The 22,326-nt window shown below is 45.6% G+C and overlaps 1 protein-coding gene across 1 annotated transcript; it reads left to right on the top strand.

Annotated features, from left to right (window-relative positions):
• The first annotated feature begins 383 nt into the window (after positions 1–383).
• Positions 384–22,116, top strand: LOC138671692 (smad nuclear-interacting protein 1-like). The gene is made up of 3 exons (XM_069759851.1): positions 384–1,104; positions 21,492–21,638; positions 21,940–22,116. Exons 1-3 carry the CDS (start codon positions 403–405, stop codon positions 22,114–22,116), a joined length of 1,026 nt encoding a protein of 341 aa, XP_069615952.1. The 5' UTR covers positions 384–402.
• The last annotated feature ends 210 nt before the right edge of the window (positions 22,117–22,326 follow it).

Here is a 22,326-nt window from a genome sequence, read left to right as displayed (position 1 = left end):
TAGCAAGTTGTCATTACCTTTTCAGTTATCCATTAAAATATATCAACTACTGAGGATTCTCATTTTATTTTTAGGTTTTTCTTAGAAATTCACTTAACACATAAAACATAACACATAAAATTAGCATTAGAGAACATCCTAATTTTTATATTTTATATCTGCTGGCAAACATGGTGAAACAATATTTTTTCTTGTAAGAAAAAACCTGTGAACAAATATTATTCTGACTCACTTGGTCAGTTTATCATCTGCTAATTACTCTCTCTTTTTTTCTCATCCTCTATTTTGGCCCATTTTGGTGTCAGTAGGCATCCAGTTCTATTCTTCTTCGACAGTGTACCCAATTACTGTCAATTTATCCACTCAAGGGTTATTAGGGGAAGCTCAGTGGATACCAGGACGATGAAGGAAGCGGGGAGGCATAAGAAGAGGAGGCCGGACGCCGTTCCCGTAAAGGAGGAGAGAAGGAGTCCGAACAGGCGGCACCGCAAACGGCGAAGTCCGAGCTCCGACGGCAGCGTTGGGGACTCCCCGGCGGCCGGGAGAAGGAGCAGGTCTCCTGGAAAACGGAAAAGGTCACATATAAAACGAAGCAGATCTCCAAGGAGTAGGAGGCAAAGAAGTGAAAGTCCTCCTCATTTTCCTGTGAAAATAAAACAGGAAAGAGACGAGAACCCGCACAGAATTCATGCTGACCGGCAGCCCACACACAGGAACCGACACAGAGACCAAACTGATAGAAGCCGGAACAACATGTCCAGACACCGAGAAAGGGAGCGGGAGGAAAACCATTTCCGGGAGCAAAGAGCAGAAAGAGAATTCCATAATGACAGGAGGAGAGAAAGAAGACAAAGAGAAGAGCAAGAAGGAGGAGAGCAAGGGATGGAGTCTGACAGTACTACTACTACTACTAAGAAAGAATCACCAAACTTTGAACTTTCTGGGGCGTTACTTGAAGACACGAATACCTTCCGAGGTGTGGTAATAAAGTACAGTGAGCCGCCTGAAGCTCGCGTACCGAAGAAGCGTTGGCGATTATATCCTTTCAAGGGTTATTTGGTTGCTTGCTATAAGTATGATCTAACAGCAGAGCATATTTTTCAGGTATTTTGGTGTTTTTTTTCAACATTGGAAAATCTTCTATCCCACACATTACTAGTTTTCATAAAAACCTGTGTATTGTTATTATTCACTAGCAGTGTTATATACCTGACAATAGTGAATGTATGGCTTTATTAATGGGTTTGTGTTTAAACCTTCACTATTATTAGAATTGTTATTGTGAGCTGACAGTAAGATGCATGAACAAAACGGTAAAGACATTTCTTGACACTAATTCATGTTCATGTTATTTTTTTTCTCTTTAGTTCAATGCTTTAGATAGAACACTAAAGCATTATTCACTTTATAACTTAACCCCTTCCCGACCTTTGACGCCACGTAGGCGTCATGAAAGTCGGTGCCAATCCGACCTGTGACGCCTATGTGGCGTCATGGAAAGATCGCGTCCCTGCAGATCGGGTGAAAGGGTTAACTCCCATTTCACCCGATCTGCAGGGACAAGGGGAAGTGGTATTTTAGCCCGGGGGGCTTCACCCCCATGGCTACGATCGCTCTGATTGGCTGTTGAAAGTGAAACTGCCAATCAGAGCGATTTGTAATATTTCACCTATTAAAACTGGTGAAATATTACAATCCAGCCATGGCCGATGCTGCAATATCATCGGCCATGGCTGGAAACACTAATGTAAACCCCCCCCACCCCACCGATCGCCCCCCCCAAGCCACCGATCTGTCCGGTACACTGCTCCGGCTCCCCTCCGTCATGTGCTCCGCTCCCCCCGTGCTCTTGTCTGCTCCCCCTGTGCTCCAATCACCCCCCCGTGCTCTGATCCAACCCCCCACGCTCCGATCCACCCCCCTTTGCTCCGATCCACCCCCCCGTGCTGCGATCCACCCCCCCGCGCTCCGATCCACCCCCCGCGCTCTGATCCACCCCCCCATGCTCAGATCCACCCCCCCACCCCCCGTGCTCCCCCCCACCCTATCATACTTACCGATCCTCCCGGGGTCCATCCGTCTTCTCCCTGGGCGCCGCCATCTTCCAAAATGGCGGGCGCATGCACAGTGCGCCCGCCGAATCTGCCGGCCGGCAGATTCGTTCCAAAGTGCATTTTGATCACAGATATAATCTATCACAGTGATCAAAATAAAAAAATATAGCAAATGACCCCCCCCCCCCCTTTGTCACCCCCATAGGTAGAGACAATAAAAAAATAAAGAATTTTTTTTTTTTTTTTCCACTAAGGTTAGAATAGGGTTAGGGTTAGGGTTTCGATATGTGCACACGTATTCTGGTCCTCTGCGGATTTTTCCGCTGCGGATTTCATAAATCCGCAGTGCTAAACCGCTGCGGATTTATGGCGGATTTACCGAGGTTCTTTTGCACATTTCACTGCAGTTTTACAACTGCGATTTTCTATTGGAGCAGTTGTAAAACCGCTGCGGAATCCGCAGAAAGAAGTGACATGCTGCGGAAAGTAAACCGCTGCGTTTCCGTGCAGTTTTTCTGCAGCATGTGTACAGCAATTTTTGTTTCCCATAGGTTTACATTGAACTGTAAACTCATGGGAAACTGCTGCGGATCCACAGCATTTTCTGCAGCGTGTGCACATACGTGTAGAATTAGGCTATGTGCACACAGTGCGGATTTGGCTGCGGATCTGCAGCGGATTGGCCGCAGTGTTCCATCAGGTTTACAATACCATGTAAACCTATGGAAAACCAAATCCGCTGTGCCCATGGTGCAGAAAATACAGCGCGGAAACGCTGCATTGTATTTTCCGCAGCATGTCAATTCTTTGTGCGGATTCTGCAGCGTTTTACACCTGTTCCTCAATAGGAATCTGCAGGTGAAATCCGCACAAAAAACGCTGGAAATCCGCGGTAAATCCGCAGTGCCTTTTACCTGCAGATTTTTCAAAAATGATGCTGAAAAATCTCACACGAATCCGCAACGTGGGCACATAGCCTTAGGGTTAGGGTTGGAATTAGGGTTGTGGTTAGGGTTGTGTTGGGGTTAGGGTTGTGATTAGGGTTATGGCTACAGTTGGGATTAGGGTTAGGGGTGTGTTGGGGTTAGTGTTGGAGTTAGAATTGAGGGGTTTCCACTGTTTAGGCACATCAGGGGTCTCCAAACGCAACATGGCGCTACCATTGATTCCAGCCAATCTTGTATTCAAAAAGTCAAATGGTGCTCCCTCACTTCCGAGCCCCGACGTGCGCCCAAACAGTGGTTTACCCCCACATATGGGGTACCAGCATACTCAGGACAAACTGCGCAACAATTATTGGGGTCCAATTTCTCCTGTTACCATTGTGAAAATAAAAAATTGCTTGCTAAAACATCATTTTTAAGGAAAGAAAAATGATTTTTTATTTTCACGGCTCTGCGTTGTAAACGTCTGTGAAGCACTTTGGGGTGCTCACCACATATCTAGATAAGTTCCTTTCGGGGTCTAGTTTCCAAAATGGGGTCACTTATGGGGGGTTTCTACTGTTTAGCCACATCAGGGTCTCTGCAAATGCAACGTGATGCCCGCAGAGCATTCCATCAAAGTCTGCATTTCAAAACGTCACTACTTCACTTCCGAGCCCCGACATGTGCCCAAACAGTGGTTTACCCCCACATATGGGGTATCAGCGTACTCAGGAGGAACTGGACAACAACTTTTGGGGTCAAATTTCTCCTGTTACCTTGGGAAAATAAAAAATTGCAGGCGAAAAGATCATTTTTGAGAAAATAATTTTTTTTTTTTATTTTCATGGCTCTGCGTTATAAACTTCTGTGAAGAACTTGGGGGTTCAAAGTCCTCACCACACATCTAGATTAGTTCCTTTGGGGGTCTAGTTTCCAAAATGGGGTCATTTGTGGGGGATCTCCAATGTTTAGGCACACAGGGGCTCTCCAAACGTGACATGGTGTCCGCTAATGATTGGAGCTAATTTTCCATTTAAAAAGCCAAATGGCTTGCCTTCCCTTCCGAGCCCTGCCGTGCGCCCAAACAGTGGTTTACCCCCACATACAGTGTATCAGCGTACTCAGGACAAACTGGACAACAACATTTGCGGTCCATATTACCCTTGGCAAAATAGGAAATTCCAGGCTAAAAAATCATTTTTGAGGAAAGAAAAATTATTTTTTATTTTCATGGCTCTGCGTTATAAACTTCTGTGAAGCACCTGGGGGTTTAAAGTGCTTAATATGCATCTAGATAAGTTTCTTGGGGGGTCTAGTTTCCAAAATTGTGTCACTTGTGGGGGAGCTCCAATGTTTAGGCACACAGGGGCTCTCCAAACGCGACATGGTGTCCGCTAACAATTGGAGCTAATTTTCCATTCAAAAAGTCAAATGGCGCGCCTTCCCTTCCGAGCCCTGCCGTGTGCCCAAACAGTGGTTTACCCCCACATATGAGGTATCGGCGTACTCGGGAGAAATTGCCCAACAAATTTTAGGATGCATTTTATCCTATTGCCCATGGGAAAATTAAAAAATTGAGGCAAAAAAATTTTTTTGTGAAAAAAAAGTAGTTTTTCATTTTTACAGATCAATTTGTGTAGCACCTGGGGGTTCAAAGTGCTCACTATGCATCTAGATATGTTCCTTGGGGCGTCTAGTTTCCAAAATGGGGTCACTTGTGGGGGAGCTCCAATTTTTAGGCACACGGGGGCTCTCCAAACGTGACATGGTGTCTGCTAAAGAGTGGAGCCAATTTTTCATTCAAAAAGTCAAATGGCGCTCCTTCCCTTCCAAGCCCTGCCGTGCACCGAAACAGTGATTTACCCCCACATATGAGGTATCAGCGTACTCAGGACAAATTGGACAACAACTTTCGTGGTTCAGTTTCTCCTTTTACCATTGGCAAAATTAAAAAATTGTTGCTAAAAATCATTTTTGTGACTAAAAAGTTAAATGTTCATTTTTTCCTTCCATGTTGCTTCTGCTGCTGTGAAGCACTTGAAGGGTTAATAAACTTCTTGAATGTGGTTTTGAGCACCTTGAGCGGTGCATTTTTTAGAATGGTGTCACTTTGGGGTATTTTCAGCCATATAGACACCTCAAACTGACTTCAAATGTGAGGTGGTCCCTAAAAAAAATGGTTTTGTAAATTTCGTTGTAAAAATGAGAAATCGCTGGTCAAATTTTAACCCTTATAACTTCCTAGCAAAAAAAAATTTTGTTTCAAAAATTGTGCTGATGTAAAGTATACATGTGGGAAATGTTATTTATTAACTATTTTGTGTCACATAACTCTCTGGTTTAACAGAATAAAAATTCAAAATGTGAAAATTGCAAAATTTTCAAAATTTTCGCCAAATTTCCATTTTTATCACAAATAAATGCAGAATTTATTTACCTAAATTTACCACTAACATGAAGCCCAATATGTCACGAAAAAACAATCTCAGAACCGCTAGGATCCGTTGAAGCGTTCCTGAGTTATTACCTCATAAAGGGACACTGGTCAGAATTGCAAAAAACGGCCAGGTCATTAAGGTCAAAATAGGCTGGGTCATGAAGGGGTTAAAAGGTTTTTCTGGACTGAACATAAATTTCTGCAGTCATGCTATATGACTGCAGATTGCGGAATTTTGCGAGTTTGCCAAATGCACACTGTCAGAATTCCCCTCTATGACCAGCTCGAGCAGCCATCACAGCACTGGAAGTATGTGATCTGATTACTAGCAGTTGCGTGCAGACTTGCAACTTTTCATGCTTCTCTCAATGTTGAATTAAGAGAATCGGATGAGAAGCAAGTCAGCACGTGACCGCAACTGAAGAAATACTTGTGGCGAGTGGTCAATTGAGGGGAAATCCTGACAGTGTGCACATTGCACACTTGCAGGATTTAGCAATCAGTAGTTCCACAGAGTGACTGCAGAAATGTATGTTTAGTTTGGAATACCCCTTTAAGAATAAGTAGATTATTTAGTATTCTTAATGTAATACAAACTGTCCTTAACTACTAAAATGCAAGAAAAAAGGCTGAAAAGGAGCACATATGAGGAGGGAGCTGAGGAAGAAAAAACAACAAAATACACTAAATAGATATCTTGAAAGTGTAGAACTTTGTTACAGCTCAATCAGCCTGATGCTACCAGATACAGACATCCTAATCAGGTGCCGTATTGTAAGGCACCTAAAAAAAAAAAAAAAAAAAAAAGAAGCGCCATCCAAAGAGCACAGTGAGTCCACAAGGGGATATGGGGAACTGAAGGATTGAAGCTCCACTTATTTTGTAGGGGGGTAAAGATTCCTATCTTCCTTCTTCCAGGTCAGACTTCCCTTCTTGCACATAGACCATAGACCAATGCAGTGCAAGTTAAACCATATACCGGAGTGATTGCCAATAATAATAATAATAATAATAATTTTATTTATATAGCGCCAACATATTCCGCAGCGCTTTACAAATTATTGAGGGGACTTACAGACAGACAATAGACATTACAGCATAACAGAAATCACAGTTCAAAATAGATACCAAGAGGAATGAGGGCCCTGCTCGCAAGCTTACAGACTTTGAGGAAAAGGGGAGACAAGAGAGGTGGATGGTAACAATTGCTTTAGTTATTCGGACCAGCCATAGTGTAAGGCTCAGGTGTTCATGTAATGCTGATTTAACCAGTTAACTGCCTAAGTATGTAGCAGTACAGACACAGAGGGCTAATAAATGCATAAAGGGTATGAGAACATGTTGCGAGGAACCTGATTATGTATTTTTTTGAATGGGCCACACAGGGATAGTTAGGTTAATGACTTGATGTGGTAGGCCAATCTGAACAAATGAGTTTTTAGGGCACGCTTAAAACTGTGGGGATTGGGGATTAATCGCATTAACTTAGGTAGTGCATTCCAAAGAATCGGCGCAGCACGTGTAAAGTCTTGGAGACGGAATGGGAGGTTCTGATTATTGAGGATGCTAACCTGAGGTCATTAGCGGAGCGGAGGGCACGAATAGGGTGGTAGACTGAGACCAGGGAGGAGATGTAGGGTGGTGCTGAGCCATGGAGTGCTTTGTGGATGAGGGTAGTAGTTTTGTACTGGATTCTTGAGTGGATGGGTAACCAGTGTAATGACTGGCACAAGGTAGAGGCATCGGTGTAACGGTTGGTGAGGAATATGATCCTGGCTGCAGCATTCAGGACAGATTGGAGCGGGGAAAGTTTTGTAAGAGCGAGGCCAATTAGTAGAGAGTTACAATAGTCCAGACGAGAATGAATAAGTGAAACAGTAAGAGTTTTTGCAGAGTCGAAAGTAAGAAAAGGGCGAATTCTAGAAATGTTTGATACCGTGCCGCACAAGAGGTTGGTACACAAAATGAGAATGCTTGGTCTGGGGGAAAATGTGTGTAAATGGGTTAGTAACTGGCTTAGTGATAGAAAGCAGAGGGTGGTTATAAATGGTATAGTCTCTAACTGGGTCGCTGTCACCAGTGGGGTACCGCAGGGGTCGGTATTGGGACCTGTTCTCTTCAACATATTCATTAATGATCTGGTAGAAGGTTTACACAGTAAAATATCTATATTTGCAGATGATACAAAACTATGTAAAGCAGTTAATACATGAGAAGATAGTATTCTGCTACAGATGGATCTGGATAAGTTGGAAACTTGGGCTGAAAGGTGGCAGATGAGGTTTAACAATGATAAATGTAAGGTTATACACATAGGAAGAAGGAATCAATATCACCATTACACACTGAACGGGAAACCACTGGGTAAATCTGACAGGGAGAAGGACTTGGGGATCCTAGTTAATGATAAACTTACCTGGAGCAGCCAGTGCCAGGCAGCAGCTGCCAAGGCAAACAGGATCATGGGGTGCATTAAAAGAGGTCTGGATACACATGATGAGAGCATTATACTGCCTCTGTACAAATCCCTAGTTAGACCGCACATGGAGTACTGTGTCCAGTTTTGGGCACCGGTGCTCAGGAAGGATATAATGGAACTAGAGAGAGTTCAAAGGAGGGCAACAAAATTAATAAAGGGGATGGGAGAACTACAATACCCAGATAGATTAGCGAAATTAGGATTATTTAGTCTAGAAAAAAGACGACTGAGGGGCGATCTAATAACCATGTATAAGTATATAAGGGGACAATACAAATATCTCGATGATGATCTGTTTATACCAAGGAAGGTGACGGGCACAAAGGGGCATTCTTTGCGTCTGGAGGAGAGAAGGTTTTTCCACCAACATAGAAGAGGATTCTTTACTGTTAGGGCAGTGAGAATCTGGAATTGCTTGCCTGAGGAGGTGGTGATGGCGAACTCAGTCGAGGGGTTCAAGAGAGGCCTGGATGTCTTCCTGGAGCAGAACAATATTATATCATACAATTATTAGGTTCTGTAGAAGGACGTAGATCTGGGGATTTATTATGATGGAATATAGGCTGAACTGGATGGACAAATGTCTTTTTTCGGCCTTACTATGTTATGTTTTTGAGATGCAGATAAGAAGAGCGAGCCAGTGATCGGATGTGGGGGGTGAATGAAAGCTCGGAATCAAGTATGACCCCAAGGCAGCGGGCATGTTGCTTTGGAGTAATGATGGACCCGCACACCAATCCAGCAATAGACTCACAGAATTAATGTAATGGATAATAAAAACTTGTACAATTCAATAACAAATAAGCAATCAGAGCCAAATAACTACTAAAATGTGAAAACATTGAAAGTATCAATATTCACAAGGAGGATGGCTTTACATTTTTATTATATTTATTTCAATGATTATATTTGTAATCAATATATAATGTATGAATCTGCATAGGTTCCTTACTCCCCTTAAGCAAGGTGCAGGTTGACCATGAAGTTAACATTGCAGTCTTTCAGTGTATTCCAAAACCATGTAGAAGATAAATCCTTTATTAAAAATGTAGGGATGGATAGCATACTATCTTACAAATACTTAAAAACAAGCAAACAGGTCCAATCTAGTGATGGGCGAGCACTAAAATGCTCGGGTGCTCGTTGCTCGGGTCGACCAAATTGGAATGCTCGGGTGCTCTACCCGATCAATGAGCCCAATGTAAGTCTATGGGAAACTCAAGCATTTTTCAGGTGGCTCCCCCTGGCAGTCTGCAGAGGGACTGGAGATTGCAGAAATCGATGGGAACAGTGCTCAAATGATATGGGAACAGCATGGTGAAGACCCCTGGAAGGATTTCTGACTCCCAGGTCACTGCTGTGAACAATGTTGTCAGAGTCTTACGCCACTTTTACAGACTCACAATAAAACATACAAAAACGAAACCAAAATGGCTTTTCCTGGGAAATCTGTTAAGGAACATCGTTTCCAGGGTAATGACTTGTATATAAGGCAAGATAATTAACCAAAATGTACCTCCACACATTGGGCTATGTTCACACGTAGCGTTTTTTATGCGTTTTTGAACTTTAGCATTGCTTTCAGCCAAGACAAATGCATCCACTGGGAAATGTCGTTTTAACATTTTACAACCTTATCTGGCCATGTGGTGTGTGACACATAATCAGAAACATCCTGTTTCATTTATTATTTTTATAGGGCCATCAGTTGGTCTTTACTATTTTTAAAGGGCTAGCAGTCTTCTCTCACTATTCTTAGAGAGCCATCAGCCAGCTATGCTTTGTTGTTCCCATTATTAAAGAGTGGGTCTCGTATACTGTTATTGCGTATGCAGTGAGTGGCACGGCTACTCCAAATTTGGACGCACCCCAACACCCCTTTGAAGAGACACACAGGAGGGCCTCCTGAAAGCAATGTTCCCATTATTAGGAAGTGGGTCTCCCATAGTGATTGCCTATGCAGTGAATGCAAGGGCTGACAAAAAAATTGGAGGCACTGGAAAGCAGGTAAACAGATGCAGTAATGGTTGGAGGAAGAGCAAGGGTTAACAGAGGAATTTACTATAACAGCGTTACTCCACACAGGGAGAGGGTAAGTGGAAGATAGGGTAGTTAAACTGTATATGATTAACTTGGGGACAACATGTAAAAAATAAGATAGGGGAGAGTTCAAAAGCATCAAACTTATCGATCCGGCGTTGATGAGAGGCAGTCTCTGAGATGTTAACGGTGCCGTTCCGGTGTCGTCGGTGGTCCTGGGATGTCCGATCGCAGGTCCTGAGTTCAGGGGGAAGATGCGCTGGCGGAGGAACAGTCCCATACTTCAGGCACCGACACAGCACGGGAGTATGCGGGGAGCGGATATGTCAGGTAGCTGCACCCTGTCTGTGGCCTGGTCATCACATAGAGTGTGTTCTCTACGGTCTGGCTGCAAGGAGGAATCACTCATCGTCAGTGGCACTATGGGGACAGCACTGCCAGCTGATAGGGAAATCAGGGACCACCTTAATGTATTCTCATAATTCATACATATGTCCAGGCAGGCCTAACTTTGCTAAGTCATGTTGTTGACTACTAGGAACTGCTGAGATAGGTAAAACCTAATCAAGAAAGGAGACTTAGGACATTAGCCCCTACGTGTCTCAAACTCAAGTTACCTCTTTATGTAAGAATCACCTGTCCACAGTTCAGGCCTTATTAGGAATAAACATGATTAATTAAGAATGATCTCATATGTAATAAACTGTTGATTTGTGCACGAACATGATGTATACGCCTACTCAAAAGTGTATATAACTGAAGGTCCTTCCTGGAATAAAAGGCTTACGGTTAGATACAGATTCATCCCTGTCTCTGTCCGTCATTCTCCGGAGAAACCTCACCCATTTGGCAGCCATCCAATATCCCTGAGGGTCTGACTTGCAGACCGCCCCAACATTTTTGGCGTCCCTTGGGCGGGCAGCCAAACGGAAGACTACCAATATCTGGGAGCCCGGCAGCCACAGACCTGAGACCAGGACACACAGACAACATCACTGGTGAAGGTAAGAACCTTAGCTTCTTACAATCTCTCTGTGTCTCCACCTGTCTCACAAATCTGCAGCCGGATTTCAAGGTATGATATAGTCGGATCTTCCTACAAGGCCTACAATCTCTGGAAGCGTCTCCGTCTGAAATCTCTGGTAAGCTTCCATAGGCCACTCTGGCTTGGGCCTACTTTGTCATGACATTGCAGCGTAGGACGGCTTGCACTCAGTCCCCGCACACACTACAGCTTCCCGCCCACACTGCACTCGATTCCACACACTGTCGCCCTTTTATGTCCTCCATGCCCCCTGGTCTCAAGTTCAAAGGTCTGTCCAGGGAACTAAATTCTCCTCCCTGCAACTCGGGAGACAGCATCGGTGATTCTGGACTCACCCCGGACAAGGCACGCTGAGGTTGTCTCCTTTGAAGAGACATACAGGTGGGCCTCCTGAAAACAATGTTCCCATTATTAGGAAGTGGGTCTCCCATACTGTTTGCCTATACAGTGAATGCAAGGGCTGCCAAAAATTTGGAGGCACTCCAATGCCCCTTTGAAGAGACGTAGAGGAGGGCCTCATGAAAAAATGTTCCCATTATAAGAAAGTGGGTCTCCCATAGTGTTTGCCTATGCAGTGAATGCGAGGGCTGCCCAAAATTTGGTCACACCCCAAAAGCTCTTTGAAGAGACGTAAAGGAGGGCTGTTGTGAATTCTGTGGTCAAGCTCCCTCCTGTGGTCATGAGTGGTACTTCGGCTGGTTCTGTCTATGAGCTTCCTCTGGTGTATGTGAGTGGGGCTGCGGCTTCTGAGTTTCCTTCCTCAGGTGACGAGGTTAAGTCGTTAGGTGCTGCTCTATTTAACTCCACCTAGTTCTTTGTTCCTGGCCTCCAGTCAATGTTCCAGTATTGGTCTTGCTTTCTCCTGGATCGTTCTTGTGGCCTGTCTGCCCTGCATAAGCTAAGTTTTGCTTGTGTTACTTTTGTTTGCTATATTTTCTGTCCAGCTTGCTATATTGGTTTTTCTTGCTTGCTGGAAGCTCTGAGACGCAGAGGGAGCACCTCCGTACCGTTAGTCGGTGCGGAGGGTCTTTTTGCCCCCTCTGCGTGGTTGTTTGTAGGTTTTTGTGCTGACCGCAAAGCTATCTTTCCTATCCTCGGTCTATTCTGTAAGTCGGGCCTCACTTTGCTAAAATCTATTTCATCTCTGTGTTTGTATTTTCATCTTTACTCACTGTCATGATATGTGGGGGGCTGCCTTTTCCTTTGGGGAATTTATCTGAGGCAAGGTAGGCTTATTTTTCTATCTTCAGGGCTAGCTAGTTTCTCAGGCTGTGCCCGAGGCGCCTAGGTCTGGTCAGGAGCGCTCCACGGCTACCTTTAGTGTGGTATGATAGGATTAGGGATTGCGGTCAGCAGAGTTCCCACGTCTCAGAGCTCTTCCTATGTTAGTAACTATCAGGTCACTTTGTGTGCTCTTAACCACTAGGTCCATTGTGGTTCTGAATCACCTGTTCATAACAGTACTGGAGACCAAAAGTACTAATGCTTCTCAATAGAGGGAAAAGAGAAGTTCTGAGACCATTTTTTTTTTCTCTGTACTGTGTTTTGTCTTTCTTTTCCCCTAGACATTTGGGTGGTTCAGGACACAGGTGTAGTGATGGACATTCAAGGTCTGTCTTCTTGTATGGATCATCTCACTGCAAGAGTACAAAATATTCAAGACTTTGTGGTTCAGAATTCTATGTTAGAACCAAGAATTCCTATTCCTGATTTGTTTTCTGGAGATAGAGCTAAGTTTCTGAGTTTTAAGAATAATTGTAAACTGTTTCTGGCTTTGAAACCCCCCTCCTCTGGTGACCCAGTTCAACAAGTCAAGATCATTATTTCTTTATTACGTCGCGACCCTCAAGACTGGGCATTTTCCCTTGCGCCAGGAGATCCTGCATTATGTAATATTGATGCATTTTTTCTGGCGCTCGGATTGCTGTATGATGAACCTAATTCAGTGGATCAGGCAGAGAAAAATTTGCTATCTCTGTGTCAGGGTCAGGATGAGGTAGAGATATATTGTCAGAAGTTTAGGAAGTGGTCTGTGCTCACTCAATGGAATGAATGTGCGCTGGCAGCAATTTTCAGAAAAGGTCTCTCTGAAGCCCTTAAGGATGTCATGGTGGGATTTCCTATGCCTGCTGGTCTGAATGAGTCTATGTCTTTGGCCATTCAGATCGGTCGACGCTTGCGTGAGCGTAAAACTGTGCACCATTTGGCGGTATTATCTGAGCATGGACCTGAGCCTATGCAGTGCGATAGGACTTTGACCAGAGCTGAACGGCAAGAACACAGACGTCAGAATGGGCTGTGTTTTTACTGTGGTGATTCCACTCATGCTATCTCCGATTGTCCTAAGCGCACTAAGCGGTTCGCTAGGTCTGCCACCATTGGTACGGTACAGTCGAAATTTCTTTTGTCTGTTACTTTGATCTGCTCTTTGTCATCCTATTCTGTCATGGCATTTGTGGATTCAGGCGCTGCCCTGAATTTGATGGACTTGGAGTATGCTAGGCGCTGTGGGTTTTTCTTGGAGCCCTTGCAGTATCCTATTCCATTGAGAGGAATTGATGCTACACCTTTGGCCAAGAATAAGCCTCAGTACTGGACCCAGCTGACCATGTGCATGGCTTCTGCGCATCAGGAGGATATTCGCTTTTTGGTGTTGCATAATCTGCATGATGTGGTCGTGTTGGGGTTGCCATGGCTACAAGTCCATAACCCAGTATTGGATTGGAAATCAATGTCTGTGTCCAGCTGGGGTTGTCAGGGGGTACATGGTGATGTTCCATTTCTGTCTATTTCATCATCCACCCCTTCTGAGGTCCCAGAGTTCTTGTCGGATTACTGGGATGTATTTGATGAGCCCAAGTCCAGTGCCCTACCTCCGCATAGGGATTGTGATTGTGCTATCGATTTGATTCCTGGTAGTAAGTTTCCTAAAGGTCGACTGTTTAATTTGTCTGTACCTGAGCACGTCGCTATGCGGATTTACGTAAAGGAATCCTTGGAGAAGGGTCATATTCGCCCGTCCTCGTCGCCATTGGGAGCAGGGTTCTTTAGTGTGGCCAAGAAGGATGGTTCGCTGAGACCTTGTATTGATTACCGCCTTCTAAATAAAATCACGGTCAAATTTCAGTACCCCTTGCCGCTGCTGTCTGATTTGTTTGCTCGGATTAAGGGGGCAAGTTGGTTCACCAAGATAGATCTTCGTGGTGCGTATAATCTTGTGCGTATTAAACAGGGCGATGAATGGAAAACAGCATTTAATACGCCCGAGGGCCATTTTGAGTACCTGGTTATGCCATTCGGGCTTTCTAATGCTCCATCAGTGTTTCAGTCCTTATGCATGACATCTTCCGAGAGTACCTGGATAAATTCCTGATTGTATACTTGGATGATATTTTGGTCTTCTCGGATGATTGGGAGTCTCACGTGAAGCAGGTCAGAATGGTGTTCCAGGTCCTGCGTGCGAATTCTTTGTTTGTGAAGGGGTCAAAGTGTCTCTTTGGTGTTCAGAAGGTTTCATTTTTGGGTTTCATTTTTTCCCCTTCTACTATCGAGATGGACCCTGTTAAAGTTCAGGCCATTTATGATTGGACTCAGCCGACATCTCTGAAGAGTCTGCAAAAGTTCCTGGGCTTTGCTAATTTTTATCGTCGCTTCATCAATAATTTTTCTAGTATTGCTAAACCGTTGACTGATTTAACCAACAAGGGTGCTGATGTGGTCAATTTGTCTTCTGCTGCTGTGGAAGCTTTTCAAGAGTTGAAGCGTCGTTTTTCTTCTGCCCCTGTGTTGTGCCAACCAGATGTTTCGCTCCCGTTCCAGGTCGAGGTTGATGCTTCTGAGATTGGAGCAGGGGCTGTTTTGTCGCAAAGAAGTTCTGATGGCTCGGTGATGAAACCATGCGCCTTCTTTTCCAGGAAGTTTTCGCCTGCCGAGCGTAATTATGATGTTGGCAATCGAGAGTTGCTGGCCATGAAGTGGGCATTCGAGGAGTGGCGTCATTGGTAGTGTTGAGCATTCCGATACCGCAAGTATCGGGTATCGGCCGATATTTGCGGTATCGGAATTCCGATACTGAATTCCGATACTTCCCGCGTATCGGATACCGGAATCGGAAGTTCCCAGAATTCAAATTGAACGCAGCAGCCAATGAGGAATGAATGAAAGTGTGGGCACATCCTGTTTAGCATGGTGGGCATGTAAGTACTGGCAAGGCTTGGATTGGCTGCTGAAATGATGTCACTCTGCACTATAAAAAAGCGCTGCCGCCATTTTGCGCTCACTCTGCTGTGATTTCAGTTAGGGACAGGACGCTGTGTTCTAACTGAGGGCCAGTTGAGCTAGCTAATTGCTTTATTTTCCTTTCCAAAGGCTAATTTAGCAAAACGCTGTGTGTTCTTCACTGTTCACCTTGCTCTTGCCTTGCAGCGCTGTTTTAACAGCGTTCTGCAAGGTCTCTGTGTGTGTGTGTGTGCAGCTCACTCTGTAGTCTGTGTGCAGCCATATACCCGGTTGTATTCAGCTCAGGGGGGGTTCACACTGCCTCACACAGTTGTTCTTTTTTGCTCTTAGTGCAGCCTGCTGCACATTTTTTCTCAAATTTCCTATTAGTGTTTTTCCACCAGTCTCCAGCTCTATTGTGGAAAAACACTACATAGGATAACCTAGAGGGGGGTTTTTGGGCCTTGCAGCGCCGTTTACGGCTGTCTGCACGGTCTCCGTGTGAGCCCAGCTCGCCCTGTAGTCTGTGTGCAGCCATAGCCGGTTGGATTCAGCTCAGGGTTCGTTACTGGCTCATACCTTGAGAAAAATTTTCCTTTTTTTCAAATAGTGCAGCCTGTTTAAAATTTGAAAAAAAAAATTCCTATTAGTGTCTTTCCACTCGTATCCAGCTAAATAGTGGAAAAACACTATATAGGATAACCTAGAGGAGGGTTTTTTGGCCTTGCAGCGCCGTTTACGGCTGTCTGCACGGTCTCCGTGTGAGCCCAGCTCGCCCTGTAGTCTGTGTGCAGCCATAGCCGGTTGGATTCAGCTCAGGGTTCGTTACTGGCTCATACCTTGAGAAAAATTTTCCTTTTTTTCAAATAGTGCAGCCTGTTTAAAATTTGAAAAAAAAAATTCCTATTAGTGTCTTTCCACTCGTATCCAGCTAAATAGTGGAAAAACACTATATAGGATAACCTAGAGGAGGGTTTTTTGGCCTTGCAGCGCCGTTTACGGCTGTCTGCACGGTCTCCGTGTGAGCCCAGCTCGCCCTGTAGTCTGTGTGCAGCCATAGCCGGTTGGATTCAGCTCAGGGTTCGTTACTGGCTCATACCTTGAGAAAAATTTTCCTTTTTTTCAAATAGTGCAGCCTGTTTAAAATTTGAAAAAAAAAATTCCTATTAGTGTCTTTCCACTCGTATCCAGCTAAATAGTGGAAAAACACTATATAGGATAACCTAGAGGAGGGTTTTTTGGCCTTGCAGCGCCGTTTACGGCTGTCTGCACGGTCTCCGTGTGAGCCCAGCTCGCCCTGTAGTCTGTGTGCAGCCATAGCCGGTTGGATTCAGCTCAGGGTGCGTTACTGCCTCATACCTTGAAAAACAATTTCCTTTTTTTCAAATAGTGCAGCCAGTTTAAAATTTGAAAAAAAAAATTCATATTAGTGTCTTTCCACTTGTATCCAGCTAAATAGTGGAAAAACACTATATAGGATAACCTAGAGGAGGGTTTCTTGGCCTTGCAGCGCCGTTTACGGCTGTCTGCACGGTCTCCGTGTGATTTAAACTAGCTCTGTAGCCCGATCTGCACCAAAAAAAAGGTTAAGTTCACCAAACACAACTTACACTTGTGTAGGCCACATTTGAAAAATAATAAAGTTTAGTCCACAATTTACAACATTAGTGTTTCTTACACCTGTTAGGAGGAGCATTACAGGAATAAGCACACTAAGGCCTTAGTACTTTTCTGCTTATCTTTATCTGTCAACCAAGATGAAGAGGGCAGGGAGTAAGGCACGTGGGCGTGGGCGCGGAGCAGGGAGAGGAGCAGGGAGAGGACGTGGTGATTCTGTGCCTGCTGCGGGCGCCGGTGACTCGTCGTCACTCAGTTTCAGCAGGGAACAGTCCTTCATGCGCAGCTTTGTCGGAGAGCGCCGTGCACCGCTGCTGCGTGAAGACCAAATTGAAGCCGTTGTCGGGTGGATGGCAGCTAACGCCTCGGCATCGACTTCAGTTAGTGCCACATCCTCTCAGGCACAGAGCACTGGAGAGCAGCCATCTGTCTCTTCACCACCTGCCAAATTGGCCAGGCAGTCAGAGAGCCCAGGACAGGAGCCGTCTCTACTTCTGTTCTCTGAATCTCTTGGCTTGGAAACAGGGGGCCAGCCAAGCAGCATTGGAGAAATGGAAGAAGAGGCAGTGTGCAGTGATGCCCAACACCTTTTTCTCTCTGACTCTGAAGAGGCAGGTGGGCCAGTGCCTCCGGTGACCACAGCGCAGTACGCATCTGATGATGAAACTCAGGTGCCGCTTTCTCGTGCGTACTGTGCTGCTGAGACTACCCAGGAGGAGCAGTTGGTGGCAGAGGGTAGTGGAGATGATGAGGTCCTTGACCCATCGTGGCGTGAGGAACAGGAAGGTGGTGGGAGCAGCTCAGAGGAAGAGCTTCCTCTTACGGGCCAAAGAGGGAGAGGGAGGGGGAAGACTGCGGAGCCTGTAGCCTCCACTTTGGCACCCGTTAGGAGCCTGTCTCTTTCCAAAGCCAAAAAGGGCGCTCCCAAGACTTGCAGTGCCTGGTCCTTTTTTGACACAGTTGCAGATGACATTTGTTTTGTCAAATGCAAGCTGTGTCATCATAAAGTAAAAAGAGGGAAAAATGTCAGCAACCTCAATACCACAAATATGTGGAAACATGTGCGGACCAGGCACGCGGTGGAGTTACAGAAACACACTGAAGATGTAGGCCAACCAACAGCGGCAGCTACCACCTCTTCAGCTCGTGTTGCCTCTTCCTCCAGCTCACGCACAGCTGGTTTGGCTTCCTCCCAGAGACCTTGTGTAATTCCACCCACAGCACCACCTTCCCAGTCATCCTCACACTCCCAGTCTACTCTACAGCCATCGGTAGTACAGGCATGGGAGAAAAGGCGGGCATTCTCGGCCAACCACCCCCGAGCACAGGCTCTGAATGCAGGCATTGCCAAACTGTTGTCCCTGGAAATGCTCTCGTTCAGGCTGGTGGAGACTGACAGCTTCCGTGACTTCCGTGATTTTCCGTGAAAAATGGCCAATTTTATGTGTACCTGGTAGCCCCGTTACGGCATCTCTCTTATACCAGGTCCTAAACTTGCCTTACCTCGCTGAGAATAAACGTCTCCACCTGTTCACACTGAGTCTATGTTTGGATGTGCAGGTCAGGTTTTTGAAATGTATTCTCTAGCCTTCTGATCGTGCACTCCGCCTCCTAGCTTCAGGTGTTTTAATTACAGCAGGTCCAATACCCCTCCACAGAGAGGGAGAATTTTAGTCTAGTAAGAGGTTTTCACATGTACCCATTCAGATGGAGACGTTTATTCTCAGCGAGGTAAGGCAAGTTTAGGACCTGGTATAAGAGAGATGCCGTAACGGGGCTACCAGGTACACATAAAATTGGCCATTTTTATGCGCTAAAAGCTCTCATTTTTCATATTTCTAGTGCAGTAATGCAGTTCAAATTTCATTTTTCGAGTTTGTATGTTCTAGCGCTGCAGTGTGCTGCCTTATTTACTTAACTATATACGAGTTGGCGACTCTAGGTTCAGCACCTGTTCACACTGAGTCTATGTTTGGATGTGCAGGTCAGGTTTTTGAAATGTATTCTCTAGCCTTCTGATCGTGCACTCCGCCTCCTAGCTTCAGGTGTTTTAATTACAGCAGGTCCAATACCCCTCCACAGAGAGAGAGAATTTTAGTCTAGTAAGAGGTTTTCACATGTACCCATTCAGATGGAGACGTTTATTCTCAGCGAGGTAAGGCAAGTTTAGGACCTGGTATAAGAGAGATGCCGTAACGGGGCTACCAGGTACACATAAAATTGGCCATTTTTATGCGCTAAAAGCTCTCATTTTTCATATTTCTAGTGCAGTAATGCAGTTCAAATTTCATTTTTCGAGTTTGTATGTTCTAGCTCTGCAGTGTGCTGCCTTATTTACTTAACTATATACGAGTTGGCGACTCTAGGTTCAGCACCTGTTCACACTGAGTCTATGTTTGGATGTGCAGGTCAGGTTTTTGAAACATTTGGTACCCTTGTCTAAATTGCCTTCCTCCTCTGATTTGGTGCCATTGTTCTTCCAGCATGTGGTTCGTTTACATGGCATTCCGGAGAACATCGTTTCTGACAGAGGTTCCCAGTTTGTTTCGAGGTTTTGGCGAGCCTTTTGTGCTAGGATGGGCATTGATTTGTCTTTTTCCTCGGCTTTCCATCCTCAGACAAATGGCCAGACTGAACGAACCAATCAGACCTTGGAAACATATCTGAGATGTTTTGTTTCTGCCGATCAGGATGATTGGGTGTCCTTTTTGCCTTTGGCTGAGTTCGCCCTTAATAATCGGGCCAGCTCGGCTACTTTGGTTTCGCCGTTTTTCTGCAATTCTGGTTTCCATCCTCGTTTCTCTTCAGGGCAGGTTGAGTCTTCTAACTGTCCTGGTGTGGATACTGTGGTGGATAGGTTGCAGCAGATTTGGACTCATGTGATGGACAATTTGACATTGTCTCAGGAGAAGGCTCAAAGTTTCGCTAACCGCAAGCGCTGTGTGGGTCTGGTCAGGAGCGCTCCACGGCTACCTTTAGTGTGGTATGATAGGATTAGGGATTGCGGTCAGCAGAGTTCCCACGTCTCAGAGCTCGTCCTATGTTAGTAACTATCAGGTCACTTTGTGTGCTCTTAACCACTAGGTCCATTGTGGTTCTGAATCACCTGTTCATAACAGAGGGCCTCCTGAAAACAATGTTCCCATTATTAGGAAGTGGGTCTCCCATACTGTTTGCCTATACAGTGAATGCAAGGGCTGCCAAAAATTTGGTCACACCCCAAAAGCTCTTTAAAGAGACATAAGGGAGGGCCTCCTGAAAACAATGCTCCCATTGTTAGGAAGTGGATCTCCTATAGTGTATGCCTGTGCAGTGAATGCAAGGTCTGCCAAAAATTTGGACGCACCCCAATACCCCTTTGACAAGACATACAGGAGGACCTCATGAAAAAATGTTCCCATTATTAGGAAGTGGGTCTCCCATAATGGTTGCCTACCTATGTGTGGGTGTGAAGAGGTGCATGGGAATAGACCTCCCCAAAAAAGACACTGGATTTGAGTTTATGTTACGCTGCTATCATTCGGTGGTGCTGAGAAGTCTGGCCCAATCCAGCCCTTGTTCATTTTTATAAGAGTCAGCCTGTCAGCATTTTCAGTTGACAGGCAGATGCGCTTATCAGTTATAATTCCACCAGTGATACAAAAAACCCGCTCTGACAAAACACTAGCGGAAGAGCAGGCCAGGACCTTCCAGGTGTAGAGAGCCAGTTCATGCCACATGTCCAGCTTGGATACCCAATAATTATAAGGCACAGAGGAATCACGGAGGACATTGGTACGGTCAGCAAGGTACTCCCTCAGCATCTTCCCAAATGTTGCACTCCTTGTGAAAGTACTCCGAGTCTTAGGGCCTGAGCGATGGGAGGGTCTGAGAAAACTCTCCCAGATCTTTGACGGTGTTCCCCTGCTTCTGCTGGATTGGAGTTGTGTCTCTCTTGCCTGTGCTCCTTGGTTGTCCATTGAACTGTGACCTCTGCCATCAGCATTTTCAGATGGGAATTTTTTTAATAATTCTGCAACAAGAGTTCTCTGGTACTGCCCCAATTTAGTAGACCTGTCCGCCTCAGGAATAAGAGATAGAAAGTTCTCCTTGTAATGTGGGTCTAGAAGTGTCACCAACCAGTAATGACTGTCACCCAAAATTTTGAGAATGTGAGGGTCACGGGAAAAGCAGCGTAACATAAAATCAGCCATGTGTGCCAGACTGCTAACGGGCAAGATTTCTGTGTCCTCACCAAGAGGACAACTGACCATGCTCACCTCCTCCCTGTCCTCAGGCCATCCAAGCTGAACAGACGGTATGACAATTGTGCAGGTAGTACCATGTATAGCGCATGAAACTAGCTCTTGTTTTCCTCCTCCTCCTCCTTATTGTCACCCTGTATGATTCGTTGCTCCATCTCATCGTGCTCCGCCTGCAATGCATCCTCTTTGATTGTGAGCAGAGAGCATTTCAGAACACACAGAAGCGGGATGGTGATGCTAATTATGGCGTCATCGCCGCTCACCATCTTGGTGCAGTCCTCAAAGTTTTGTAGGATGGTACATATGCCTGACATCCATGTCCACTCCTGAGGTCTTACTTGTGGAGTCTGAACTGAATACCGACGGACTTGTTGATGCGGGTAGTCAACAACTGCCCTCTTCTGCTCACAAATCCTTTCCAACATCTGCAGTGTAGAGTTCCAATGCATGGAGACATCAAACACCAGTCGGTGAGCCAGAAGCTGCAAATGCTGCTGAAGCACGGCAAGGGTGGCGGAAGCTGTAGCTTACTTTTTAAAATGGGCACACTGGCGGCGTACTTTGACAAGCAGATCCAGGTAGGTTTGGAGAAACCATTGAACCACAAGGTTAAGCACATGGTCAAGGTATGGTAGGTGTGTAAGCTCGTCTCGCCTCAGAGCTGCCACCAGGTTTCTGCCATTGTTACACATGACCAAGCCTGGCTGTAGGTTCAGCGGTGTCACCCACAGATCTGCCTGCTCTTTCAGAGCTGTCCACAACTCTTCAGCATTGTGCGGTTTGTCACCTAAGCATATTAGCTTCAGTACAGCCTGTTGCCGCTTGGCTGAGGCAGTGCTGCAGTGCTTCCTGCTTGTGACTGATGTGGTCTTTTTGGAGTTGGAGGCTGAAGAGGAGGAGGTGCAGGAGGTGCAGGCTATGGGGGCAACCCTGATTGACCTAGGGCCCGCAATCCTCAGCGTCAGGAAGACATGTTCCATCCCAAGGTCTAACTGGGTCCCGGCTTCAACTATGTTAACCCAGCGTGCCGTCAGCGAGATGTACCATTCCAGCTAATCTTGTAGAACACGTGTTTGTGCAATGAGGGCATGCCACATCGGGAGAAATAGTAGCAGCTGGGGACTGAGTACCGAGGGACGGCTGCTGCCATCAAGTTGCGGAACGCTAACGTCTCCACGAGCCTAAAAGGCAACATTTTGAGCCCAAGCAGTCGCGAAATATGTGAATTTAGTAGTGTGGCCTGTGGGGCGTTAGCTGCGTACTTTT

The sequence above is a fragment of the Ranitomeya imitator genome, chromosome 3, assembly GCF_032444005.1.
Source record: "Ranitomeya imitator isolate aRanImi1 chromosome 3, aRanImi1.pri, whole genome shotgun sequence".
Classification (NCBI taxonomy): Eukaryota; Metazoa; Chordata; class Amphibia; order Anura; family Dendrobatidae; genus Ranitomeya; species Ranitomeya imitator.
Note: the sequence above shows the minus strand (reverse complement) of the source record. Positions and strands in the feature narration are given on the sequence as shown.